This window comes from Cydia splendana, chromosome 6 (assembly GCF_910591565.1).
Source record: "Cydia splendana chromosome 6, ilCydSple1.2, whole genome shotgun sequence".
Taxonomy (NCBI): domain Eukaryota; kingdom Metazoa; phylum Arthropoda; class Insecta; order Lepidoptera; family Tortricidae; genus Cydia; species Cydia splendana.
This window is the reverse complement of record NC_085965.1, coordinates 24,290,361-24,303,987: the sequence shown is the minus strand read 5'-3', so window position 1 is coordinate 24,303,987 and position 13,627 is coordinate 24,290,361. Positions and strand designations below refer to the sequence as shown.

Below are 13,627 nucleotides of genomic sequence, written 5' to 3'. Positions count from 1 at the left end.
ACAACAAAAATTTGCAGTAATATTCCAAAACTCGACTGAACGCAAGCGCACCGAACCGTGTCGCTCCCCTGACGCGACTCAGTGTCATAAAACGTAAGGCCGTGGTATTAACGACAGCGGATAGCTGAGCGGCGAGCGGTGACTGCAGGTGGCAATAAGGTGTTCAGTTAATGTTTTTATAATTTGAAATGACTTCGTTTCCATGTAGAAATAACCAAACAGACTTTAGAAGCATTTAATATTTTATTTGTGGCCGTATAAATTATGTTTTATTGGTAAATTAACTACAATTATTCATATTTGTGGATAAAACAATATACATACTATAATTAATACTAAATTAACATTAAATAAATACATTATTTATGACATAAAAATACATTGCGCGTATTTAACTACTTAGCACTGCTTAATTACGATACTTGCAAGCAAGTAGTAAAGTATATGGCTCCATCCTATCCTGTACCACGATATAGAAGCGATAACATTTTTGCGACAGTTTTGTATAGATAATGGATTTGTCGCTAGAAAATTACGATATCGAGATAAAAGTCAGGTCTCTGAGCGCTATTAAAACCTTAAATGCCTTTTACTTATACATGTTTTAAATTTGCCGCGCTTTTTCTAGTCAAGCTGAATGTGTTTCACTATAGAATAGTAATCGAATTGGTTCAGATTTAACGTTTAATGCATATAAATAACATAATTAGTAAATAACATAATTTTGGACTAAGTACATTATGCATACCTACATGACATCAGGCTATGGTTTGGCGCACCGTGACCCTGAACGGCGCGGTAATGTGTTACGGCTGTTAAGTGAAGTCCAGACGGGATGATCAAATCGACCGATTTGATCAGAAATGAAATAGGGGTCAATCTCCAAATTAAGCAACAATTAAACAACTGTACCCATATTTGGAACCTCAGAATAATATACCCGGCCGGATACCGGATAGTAACTTTGCTTGATTTCAGAGTAAACAAATTGGATTTAAGAAACAGTCACGGTCATATTGTACATTACTCGTTTATTATTTCAAAACAATTTAAACATCCACTCACTTGCACGCGTAGGTACCTACTCATTTCGAACATAGAAATGAGTCCGCGCCAACGTTCACCACGAAACAGGTTAAAACCTGCACAATGCGCACCTAAAAACCGAAATGTAGGTATTGTTAAATTTAGTTTGTAGTTAATTAGTTTTTTGGTGTAAGTGTATGAACCAAGGTCTGAAATAAATGATTTTTTATTTTTTTTATTGTTCTGCCGGCCGAAGATTCGGCGGTCGGATACCGAATATTTGGCCGACGGTCAGGCCGAATATCCGGTATCCGACCAAACAACTATCCATTGCATTTCTAATTGAGAGTGGCAACACTATCGTAGGTCGTATTGCCCTTTTCTAGCATATACGTCCCGCTCCTACACTCCCACCACACAGGCAGGTTGCTTTGTCAGTTATACAAGGCAAATTTTCAAGTCATTGGCTTGCTGTTTTTCCATCTGGAAGGTCGTGAAGCTAAACTGCTGGTGAGTTTTTGAATTTGTACCTCAGTTTAGCTGACTATATTGAAATAGTTATTTATTTTACAAGGGGGCAAAGTTGTTGTTTAACCGCTCGTGCTAATATTGATACTTGAGCAAGTAAAACATTCGAAACATGGAATCTTGAGCGTTGCGAGGGTTTCAAAGCACGAGGGTTAAACAAAATTTGCCCCAAGTGAAACACAAAATGTTTCACCACACCAACCCAAAGCAAATATTAAATGTAAAAATATCATACAAAATCAAATACAAATGAATTTTATTAAATATTTATGATTTAAAAGTCAATTCTACCAGCAAACATAAGAAAACAACTCAAAATTTGCATTTGATTTCTTTGCCTCACTTGTGAATAAAATTAAACTTTGCTCTCAGTGTTTGAAGTGCAAAGTAAGCCTTTCCGAGCTGGTGTGAAATAAATAATAATTTTTTTCACGCCACTGTTCGGAAATGTGGCAATAGATGGTCTAAAACCAAGCTGGAAAGTAGGCAATAGCTGTAGCACCTGAACCACCACTACTACAATGTTTCATTATTATCATCATCTGTCATTGGTGACAGTTCGCTACAGCAATGAGTATAATTTAAAACATAAAAATCAATAAAAGGTCTTTTTTGGCGCAACTTTTTCCTTCAAAAATAAATTTAGGTTATTTATAGGACCAATTTCTTGTTTAAAAAAAACACGAAATGTCCAACTATTCATTCATTCAGTCAGTTCATTCGATTCACGCTTAAGGCGTTTTTTACTTTTGTAGCTGGTTGTGGTTTTTTAGCAAAAACGCTTCTAAGTTTAGAGTCGGTTTGAAGCAAACAACATAAAAACGCCTCTTAAATGTAATAAAAAAGAAAAAAGGCGGGATCGGAAAATTCTCACTGAATTGGGTAGTACTATAAAATATAAGAAACACGTATCTACGCTCGCTATAAAAATGAGTTCTTCTAGTGAAGAAAATGATATTCTTACGCTGACGCCTACCGAAATTCAAGAGACAGCACAGGCAGTGGGTAGTAATTTGCTACCAGAGAAATCGCGGGCTAGTACTTATAGTTATCCAAATGTTTCCTTATTTCCTCGCAGTAGTCGTGAAAAGCACTATGTAATGCCTCGGCCGGAAACGCTAAAGATGGAGTCGTATTATTCGAGGGCCTCCACCAACGTGTCGGCCCTCAAACTCACTCGTCCATCTTTTAGCGGTTTTCCGTCCTCTCCTACAATGTACTATAGTTGTCCGTTAAATTATCTAGCAAATAAAAACGATCCGGAATAGTGATGTGAAAGTGCAAGAGGATATTAGAAAGAGAGATGCCTAAGAGTAGCATACCATAATGAATACATGTGTCTTAGCTGTATATTGTATTGTTATAAATAATGTTAAAAATGCTTTATGTTGTTAATGTGTTCCAAATTGTGCCGCTTTGGCATTAGCTGTAAGGTGCAATTTGTTATTTGAAATAAATAAATAAATACAATAAATGTTAATTTTACAAAATGTACCTATTGTTAACGCCTAGCATGTGTTTGTGTGAACGATTGATGCACTCACACACGCATACGTCAAAGAACCTGCCCTATCGACGCGAGCCGACTGCTTTACCGACCGGGCCGCGTCCTTCACTCGTCCTCAAGCCACGAAAACGAAAACGTGCTACTTTCTTGTACAATTTTATTTTTACTGGTTATTAAACCATTTTTATATTTTTTAAAAGTAGTAGCCTTCATTTCTCGACCCGTCAAATCATCCCAGCAATAAGTACCGGCGTTCACATTTTTGGACCTACGAACTCGGATATTGCACCAGCGACGAACAAAGAACAAAGGAAATACTTCGCTGACGTGATTTGGCTGTTACTACGTGGAAGTTTTCAAACATCGGATTCATCAAAACTAGGACGAGTCATCCGATTTTATACACATCAACGACTTCTATGTGGCTTCAAGATATTTTATAGACGAGGACAAATATTGGAAGAAGAAATCTGAGAGTGAGAGTTCGGAGACAAAGGGATCGACGGCGCCGACACAGGAAATCATTAGCTAAGTTCTATTGAGATTGGCAAACCGTAAGTTCGTTCCGATTGTTCGTTCCGAAATCATTAATTTCCAACACAATCCTTCATTTGTGTATTTGCTTCCCAATTAAATTACATATTTGTCCCATAACCCTTATTCTGCAGTTAACGTCCACGAATCCGTTATTTTGTGGTACCGTTATAAACGCATTGTACGATAGGCTTGCAAATCCTTCATTTTGCAAGTCATCTCACATTCATATACATACCTTTGAGTAACGTTAAGGTTAATAACGTTAACGGATATTTCTCAATAACGCACACAAATCCGTTATTTTGTGTTGTCGTTACAAACGTATTGCACGTTCCTTGCAAATCCTTCATTTTGCATAAAATTCATACTTATTACTTATTTTCAGTGTTAACGTTTCCTAATAAAGTTAACAGTTATTTCTTAATAACGCTCACAAATCCGTTATTTTGTGTTGCCGTTAAAAACGTAGTGCACGTTATTCGCAAATCCTTTATTTTGCAAATTATACAAACTTATACATACATACTTAAATACGTTAACGATCCGTTATTCTATTAACGAGTTATTTCTAATTGCACTTAGCAACAAATTATCATATCCACATTCTCATCATAAACAGGTTAATTCTGTTATCAGTGCAATCACTTCATTTACGCTTTGTGCATTATTGCTCATATTTTCCTCATTGTTAAACAAAGGTTGGAATTACACCTTTTGTTCATTTATAATTATAAAGATAATAAATTGCATTTCAGAGTGTTCTAGTTTTTTGGCATTGCTTCGTTGTGAGTGCGAACTGTGTATAACTACGTAAGTACTTAGATAGTGTTATTTCACGTGTTCCAGTGCATTCCGATATCGGTGCTGTTTGGCTGGTGCCTCGCTTGCCCAGCCCGGACACCGCGCGCTCGCTGCTAGCTGTTGCTAACTTGCTACCTACGCGCTTGCACCGCTTGGCTTTTTGCAGTTTTTACGCGCACCCTCACTTCGCTGCTTTTGTGCTGATTTAAGTAATCGTTTCTAATCTTTATTTTTTATCTTCATCGCATTGCAAATAATTTGTTTGTTGTTTTTTTTTTTAGCAACTCATTTCATCGCATTGGTTCGTAACAAATATACATTAAGTTATAGTTACATCTATAGTAACTACTCAAATTAATTCATTCCTTTGCCTTTTAATTTATATATTTTAAAATGGTTGACAATAAACCTTTGATTAGAAGGCGTGCCTCATTAAAAGCTAAGCTTACGCTATTTGAAAGCCACCTAACAACTGTCGAAAGTTGTGATCGCTTGAGTAGACTACAACTTACAGAATTAAACGACCGGTTGTCAAAAATCGAAGAAATTTATTCTGAATTTGACTCCGTTCAGTGTGATATAGAGAATGAATTGGAAATTCCAGATGAGCAGTATAAAGAACGCGAGGCTTTCGAGAGCAAGTACTTCGGGCTCGTCGCGCGCGCACGCGAGCTGCTGTCGGCGGCCGCGCCGGCGCCGGGCGCCTCTGCGGGCAGCGACCGCTCGGAGACAGGTTCTTGTGTGACTGCGATTGGAGGTGGGACAAAACTTAAACTTCCTACTATAGATATGCCTAGCTTCTCGGGCCATTATCATGACTGGCTGGAGTTCCGTGACACATTTAGTAGTCTCATACATTCAAATATATTGAGCATGTAGGGTCACTCCTTGGGCACTGTATTGTTATGTGCGAGTTCGCGATTAAGCGGGACAAACCAAAGCCCTATACTATATTGCACAGGCCTATTAATAACATCAATCCTATTCTTTTTGACAATGATTTGCGTAGTGTGTTGTGGGATCAGATGTCTGCGCTGCCGAACGTTAATGACGAGGTGGAAGCACTGAGCAGGCATATAGTCAATATATTTGACATGCATGCACCCATGAAAACATCCATAATAAAGGGACCCTCACATCCTTGGATTACAGACACAGTGAAACTGATGATGCGTATACGTGATCAAGCTGCCGCAGATTATCATAAGACAGGGACTGAGAGTAAAAGACTTTATTATAAGGACCTAAAGTCAACAGTAAATAAGGCCATATACAATGAAAAATTAGCTTTCTTCAACCACAACATAAATAATAAAATTAAGGAGCCGAAATCTCTTTGGAAAAATCTAAAATCTACCATTCTGCCTGAAAATAATTTAGAATTGCCATCCACTTTCAGCGACCCTGATATAATAAATAAACATTTTTTAAACATACCAATTGCATCACATATTACAATTTCTCAGTTGACTTACTTTGAGTTCAACAGCTACAACACAAAGTCGAAATTTCATATTGAACCAGTTAGCTCCAATAAGTTGCTAAAAATGATATCCAAACTCAAATCAAATGCAGAAGGGCATGACCTAATTAATTTAAAAATGCTGCTTATGACATTTCCTTATACTATAGGCTTACTGACTGATGTGATAAACACCTCTATTTTAACATCCACTTTTCCTGACACTTGGAAGGTGGCCATCGTGCGCCCACTTCCTAAAACCTCTAACCCCTCTGAATTAAAGGACCTTAGGCCTATCAGCATTCTACCATGTATGTCTAAGATACTGGAAAAGATTGTGTGTGAACAACTCAATGACTACATTGAGAGTAACGGTATCTTACCAGATGTACAATCGGGTTTCAGGAAGGGGCGCAGTACTGTGACAGCCTTGCTAGATGTCACAGATAACATACTTTGGTCACAAGATAAGGGCATGTGCACACTACTTGTACTGCTTGATTTTTCTAGGGCATTTGACTGCATTCATATAGACCTGCTGCTGTCTAAGCTAAGTTATTATGGGTTTGATAACAGTGCGCTGCATTGGTTTCATAGTTATCTCAGTGAGCGGCAGCAGTATGTTAAACTGAGCTTAAGTGATGGATCAGCTAAAGTCTCAGGTAAAATGGCCCTTTCCAGAGGTGTACCGCAGGGATCGATACTCGGCCCAATTCTGTTCATTTTATATACAGCAGACATCGGAACTCATATTACGCACTACAAATATCATATTTATGCAGATGACATACAGATATACATTTCCTGTAAACCATCTGAAATTGACAGTGCTATACAAAAACTTAATATAGATCTTGCAAACATAGCATCTTGGGCACTAGACAATAGTCTTATGCTCAACCCATCTAAGACAAAATATCTGATGTTCGGCACCAAAAATCAGTTGAGCAACATAGGACCTGCTAGAGATGTAATGTTATCGGGTGAACCCATTGAAAGAGTGTATGAGGCTAGAAATTTAGGCTTAATTATGGATAGTGAACTCAGATTTGAAAAGCATGTTGCGGAAACTGTGAGAAACTGTTTCTTCAGGCTTAAACTTTTATATAACATACGACCGTTCATTAATGAAACCTTGCGCACTCAGTTGATTGAAACACTTGTTCTGTCAAAATTAAACTATATGGATTTGGTCTATGGTCCACGTCTTCTGGCAAAAACAAAGCGACTTATTCAGCGGGTACAAAATGCTTGTGCTCGTTTTTGCTTCAACATTCCACCAAGAGCCCACGTGACTCCTTTTCTAAATAAGCACAGTATTCTCAAAATGCTACACCGTCGCAAGCTTCATCTGGCTTTTCTTTTATTTGGCGTAGTAAAACACAAATCCCCATCGTATCTCTTCGAGAAGTTATCATGGATGTCCACCCGTAGGTCACTTGGGGCGCGTAATTGCAGTGTACAGTTGGTGACACCTCAACATGCTTCGGCAGCTTTTCGTGGGAGCTTTAGGTACATGGCAAGCCGCTGCTGGAACAACATTCCTCCACCCCTCAGGAACCTACAAAGCATAATAAGTTTTAAAGCCAAGCTTAAACTATGTACACTACAACACCAGCGGCAACAGGAGACTTTAAGACATGATTCTAGCTTCTTTTAGTGTAATTTCTTACTCCTATAATTATGTGGTTGTTACTTGTTTTTACTTTTACTTTTTTTTTTTCTTTTTTTATACTTGTGGGCAAATCAATAATATTGTAATATAGGTTACCTGTCTTTTCTGTCCTATAGTCACGTATCACTCAATGCGTCTGAAAACTGTTGTTCTTTGTCATTTCTTCTTGCATCACCATTGTGCGTTATATTTATATTTATTTTTATATTTATATTTAAGTAATTCATCTTCTTCGTGTAAAAAACTCGTAAAAACGAAAAGTCAAGCTTTATGTTATTTCATTGTCAGTCGTTTTTTAGTATTTGTATCACCTAGGTAGTATTCTTTGTTTTATGTTGTAAGATTGTATTTTTTTCTTTTTTAATTCATCATGTAATCACGTTTACTTTCTTTTGTGTTATGCACTGATACTAGTGTTTTAGAAGATAATAATAAAATTAATGGACTTGTTATTTATCAGCACGTGTTGTTCGACATGGCCTTATGTCATCTTGACATCTCACCGGCAGATGGCGCTGATTGCCCGTCCGCCCGTCCACTCTCCGCCGCAAAGTCGCGTTCATTTTTATGATGGGGCCGTGTCGTACAGCTGCGTTCGTGACCCACAAATGGTCTCACCGGAAGATCAGCGCTGACTTTTGGGTTAGCATTTATGCTGAGGCGGGACCATTTCGTGGTAAACTATTTATTTATTTTTATGTTCAACTTTCTTTGTTATTTCTTTACTTGTGTATGTTATAGTTTATCACGAATAAATGAGATGATTTATGAAATAACTCAATTCCAAACATTAATAAATTTCATTACCTGCGCGCTGCACTGAAGGGCAGTGCCGCGGTAATAATTCAATCTTTGGATTTTTCCAGCGATAATTATACAATAGCTTGGGAATTACTTTGCGATCGTTATAATAACAAAAGGTCTTTAGTGAACAATCATATTCAGGCAATTTTTAACATAGAACAATTGTCAAAAGAATCGTCTAGATCAATAAGAAACCTTATTGACACGATAAATAAAAACTTAAGAGCACTCAAATCGCTTGATCTCCCTACTGAGCATTGGGATGTACTTATAATTCAAATAATTTCAAGCAAATTAGATACAACTACTCATCATAAATGGGAATCCTTTAGGAATAAATTAAAGGAGCTTCCTACACTTAAAATGTTTAACGATTTCCTTAAAGATCGGGCTGACTTATTAGAATCTACAGAAATGTCTAATAAAAAACGTAGGTCTAGCGACACTACGCACAATCGACAGAAGGCGTTGACAGCTACTACATATTCCCCTACTACTTCTCGCAAGTATGCTTGTCCGTTCTGTAATGACGATCATGCACTGTATCTATGTCAAAAGTTCAAATCATTAAAATTACAAGCTCGCGTTGATAAAGCTAAAGCACTCAAGGCTTGCTTGAACTGTTTGCGCGTGGGTCACAATGAAAAAACGTGTAAGCTAAACCCTTGTCGCACATGTGGATTACAGCGCAATAGTTTATTGCACGAACATACAACTCCTGCATCTTCGCCTTCGTCAAATGACGTCGCGCTGCATTCTTTGCCGCAGCCTGACGATGAAGAACAATTTTCTAGTCCAGTTCAAGACGACCTTATAAGCATACTTATAAGAATGCGCCAGCATAAGTTCATTGTTACCGCAGATGTTGAGAAAATGTATCGAATGATCAATGTTACCCCATCTCAACATTCGCTTCAACAAATTTTATGGCGTTTTGAACCCTATGAGCAATTACAACAATATAAACTACATACAGTTACCTACGGTACGGCGTCAGCTCCCTTTCTCGCGACAAGGTGCTTGACACAGTTAGGTATTGAATGTCCCGACAAGAAGGTCTCAGAAGTCATCCAACATGACTTCTATGTTGACGATTTAATCACTGGGGCATCCTCTGAATCTGATCTCATTAATATTTGCAAGGGTGTAATAACTCAATTAGAAACTGGTCAATTTCATCTACGTAAATTCAATTCAAACAGTGCTCATATTGTTACCTAAATAATCGGTAAAAGTAATGGTGACGAATTACTTAATTTATGTGACAATGAATATTCAAAAACGTTAGGCCTACTCTGGTCTTCTAAGGAAGACAACTTATTATTTTCAGTTAATCTTGGCGAAAATAACAACGTTACCAAACGTACAATACTTTCAATGATGTCACAAATCTTTGATCCATTAGGTCTTGTTAACCCATGCGTGCTTTTAGCGAAAACAATTCTTCAGAAGTTATGGGCCGCAAAGATCTTGTGGGACGAGCCTGTGCCGTCAGATATATCAATTATGTGGTCTAAATTCGTATCGTCACTACGTACCATAAATAATATTCGTATTCCTCGATGTGTCGTGATCGACAGTCCTTTATCAATAGAACTTCATACGTACAGCGATGCATCTACACAAGCTTACGCCGCATGCGTTTATTTACGTAGCGTTAATAATAATAACGTATCTGTCCATTTAGTGGCAGCAAAAAGTAAAGTTTCTCCGTTGAAACCTGTGCTGACTGTACCGAAACTCGAATTAGCCGGGGCACTTTTGGCGGTACGGCTAGCAATTAAAGTGAAATCAGCACTTAGATTAAATATCACTAGTTGCACCTACTGGTGCGATTCCACAATTGTTCTCGGTTGGATTCGTTCACCTAAAGCTCATCAGCTAAAACCATTTGTGTTTAATCGAGTTAGCGAGATATGTGACTCAACTGACCCAAGTGATTGGCACTACGTGCCTACAAAATGTAACCCTGCCGATATAGGTTCTCGCGGGGCAGACGCCAATCAATTGGACAATTGCAGCTTATGGTGGTCAGGTCCACCCTATCTACTTCAAGACGAACATTCTTGGCCTAAACAGCCATTACATTTACAAGATTCTGATTTGATTGTTTAATTGTTTATTTATTAGACATTCATAAGCATAACAGATGCACTAAATCGCTTACAAACTAGCTATACACTTCTTCTTCATCCATTTTTTCATTAAATTAAAAATTAAATTAAAATTATTATAAAATTTTTCATGTCACACATTTTTTGGTCAGATAACGACTCAGGAATACTGAGAGCTCTTTGTCAAAACTACCAACACTATCCGCGAATATGTCGATCTGCGGGGCAAACTTGGACAAGACATTAAGAAGCTCTAAAGCCCGAGCCGTGGGCGAGTTAGCGGCGCGGCGGGTGCGCGCGGGGCACCCCGCGAATAGGCGCGCCGGGCGCCGCGCGGGCAGCGCGCTCAGGCCCGGGGGACAGGGACGCCACACCGGGACGAACAGGCCGAGTCGAGCCAGTACACTCGGATTATTTACTGTGTTGTTTATTACTCCATAGTAGTGTAACAACAACAACAGTTTCCGCCTGAGCTCCAGCGTATGAAGCCCCACCATACCCGAGACGACCAGAGTTCAAGGTCATATGCAACTTAAATGCAAGTCATACTGATCACACTTCGTATTTTACTGAGTTTATGAAGCGATTTTCTAATTTCGGTAAGCTGCAACGTATAATCGCATACGTTCATCGATTTATTTACAATTGTCGTAACCCACAAGACAAATATACTGGCTACATAAAAATAAATGAACTAAATTTATCTTTAAATTCAATGTGCAGATTCGTTCAGCTTGAAGTTTTTAGCTCGGAATATGACTTATTAAAAAATAAAAAACAATTGTCTGCCAATAATAAATTGCTACAATTGAATCCATTTTACAACACAACTGATAAACTGTTACGAGTAGGTGGCAGGCTCTGTAACTCATTTTATGATTATGACACTAAACACCCAATATTACTAGATTCAAAGCATCATTTAGCCACACTAATAGTTAGACACTATCATATAATGTTTTTACATGCACCTCCGCAACTATTACTTGCAATCTTGCGCCACAAATTCTGGTTGATCAATGGTCGAAACCTTGCCAGAAAAATAGTTGAAAATTGCATTAGATGTCGTCGTTATGCAGGCAAGAGTATTCAACCCATAATGGGCAATCTTCCTTCGCCACGCCTGCATACTGACTATGTATTTGCTAATACCGCGTGTGACTACGCCGGACCAATCATGATACTGAACCGAAGAGGCCGAGGCAGCAGACTGATAAAGTCGTATCTGTGCATATTTGTTTGTCTAGCCGTAAAAGCGGTTCACATAGAACTTGTCACCGATTTAAGTAGTAACACTTTCCTCGCAGCACTAGATCGATTCATTGCCCGCAGAGGAAAGCCTCAAAACATTTTCTCAGACAATGGGACTTGCTTTACAGGCGCATGTAATGAGTTGTCTAAATTTTTAAAATCAAATAGTAACTATATCAGCTCAAAGGCATCTGAGATGTTCATAAACTTTAAATTTTCACCAGCATATAGTCCACACTTTAATGGATTAGCCGAGGGTTCCGTAAAATCTGTTAAATACCACTTAAAAAGGGTCTTAGGTTTCGCCCACTTAACGTACGAAGATTTAAATTCAGTTCCCACTTGCATCGAGGCTACCCTCAATTCTAGGCCTCTCACTCCATTATCATCCGACCCTTCAGACCTTACCGCGCTTACCCCCGCTCACTTCTTAATCGGACGAACGCTAACGATGTTGCCTTCTCCTCAGAGCTCTGACCCTGCGGCGATACCTACTCTCTCACGATATATGAGGATTCAACAATTGAAAGCCCATTTCTGGTCCCGATATTATACAGAGTACATTACAGAGCTCCAGAAACGACAGAAATGGCGCAAACAAGGACAGCAACTCCAGCTAGGAGAAATGGTGCTGGTGAAAGATGACCGGCTGCCTCCCAACCGATGGCTGCTGGGGCGCGTGACGCGCCTCTACCCCGGCTCCGACGGCGTGACCCGCGTAGCCGACGTCAACACCACTTCGGGAACTCTTCGACGAGCTTTCAACCGACTGTGCCCTCTACCAGTTATGGACACGAACTTCGTTCCTGGGGCCGCAACATGTTAACGCCTAGCATGTGTTTGTGTGAACGATTGATGCACTCACACACGCATACGTCAAAGAACCTGCCCTATCGACGCGAGCCGACTGCTTTACCGACCGGGCCGCGTCCTTCACTCGTCCTCAAGCCACGAAAACGAAAACGTGCTACTTTCTTGTACAATTTTATTTTTACTGGTTATTAAACCATTTTTATATTTTTTTAAAGTAGTAGCCTTCATTTCTCGACCCGTCAAATCATCCCAGCAATAAGTACCGGCGTTCACACCTATCAAATTGTATACTTTACTAAATATCTCTCTCCTCACAGGTGTTACAATAAAGGGTGTACGTACTACATAATTAATTAAACACTCATAATATAATTATATTACATACACATAATAAGTATATCATAGGATATGTATAATCACATTGGTTTGGCGTCTTCCCACCACCAGGCGATAACAAACATGTTTCAATATTATTCTTAGGTTCCGAATATCGGTACAGCTGTATAATGACAGCATTTACACAAAAATAAAACGCTAATTAACTAACTTATCATATTCGGAACTACAGATGCAACGGATAGTTGTTTGGCCGCATACAGGATACCGGATGTACGGCCTGACCATAGGCCGAATATTCGGTATTCAGCCGCCGAATATTCGGCCGGCGGAAATATTCAGGTTTTTCAGGTGCGCATTGTGGAAGTTTTGGCCTGTTTCGTAATGAACTTTCGCGCGGTGTATAGGTCTATCACTAGGTATGAAATTAGTGCGCGAGCTAGTGAATGGAACGTTTAAATTGTTTTAAAATAATAATCGAGTACGATTATATTCCGATATCAAGCATAGTTATTTAGTACCCTTAGTTTAGTATCCGGTATCCGTCCGGATATTAAAATAAGGGCGAGATAGGATACCGGATAGTAACCGAATATCCGGTGCATCTCTATTCGGAACCTAAAGTTTTAATCCTGCATGGTGCAAATATGTATAATTTTGAGACAATGACTTGAAAATTTGTCTTGTATAACTGACAAAGCAACCTGCCTGTGTGGTAGGAGTGTGGGGGAGAGAGGGAGGTATATGCTAGAAAAAGACAATACGACCTAGGG

The 13,627-nt window shown here is 38.9% G+C and overlaps 1 protein-coding gene across 1 annotated transcript; it reads left to right on the top strand.

Moving 5' to 3' along the window:
• Nucleotides 1-4,724: 4,724 nt before the first annotated feature.
• On the top strand, nucleotides 4,725-12,672 carry LOC134791534 (uncharacterized). Its single transcript, XM_063762583.1, has 3 exons — nucleotides 4,725-5,120; nucleotides 6,459-6,483; nucleotides 12,177-12,672. Exons 1-3 carry the CDS (start codon nucleotides 4,793-4,795, stop codon nucleotides 12,529-12,531), a joined length of 708 nt encoding a protein of 235 aa, XP_063618653.1. The 5' UTR covers nucleotides 4,725-4,792; the 3' UTR covers nucleotides 12,532-12,672.
• Nucleotides 12,673-13,627: the final 955 nt, after the last annotated feature.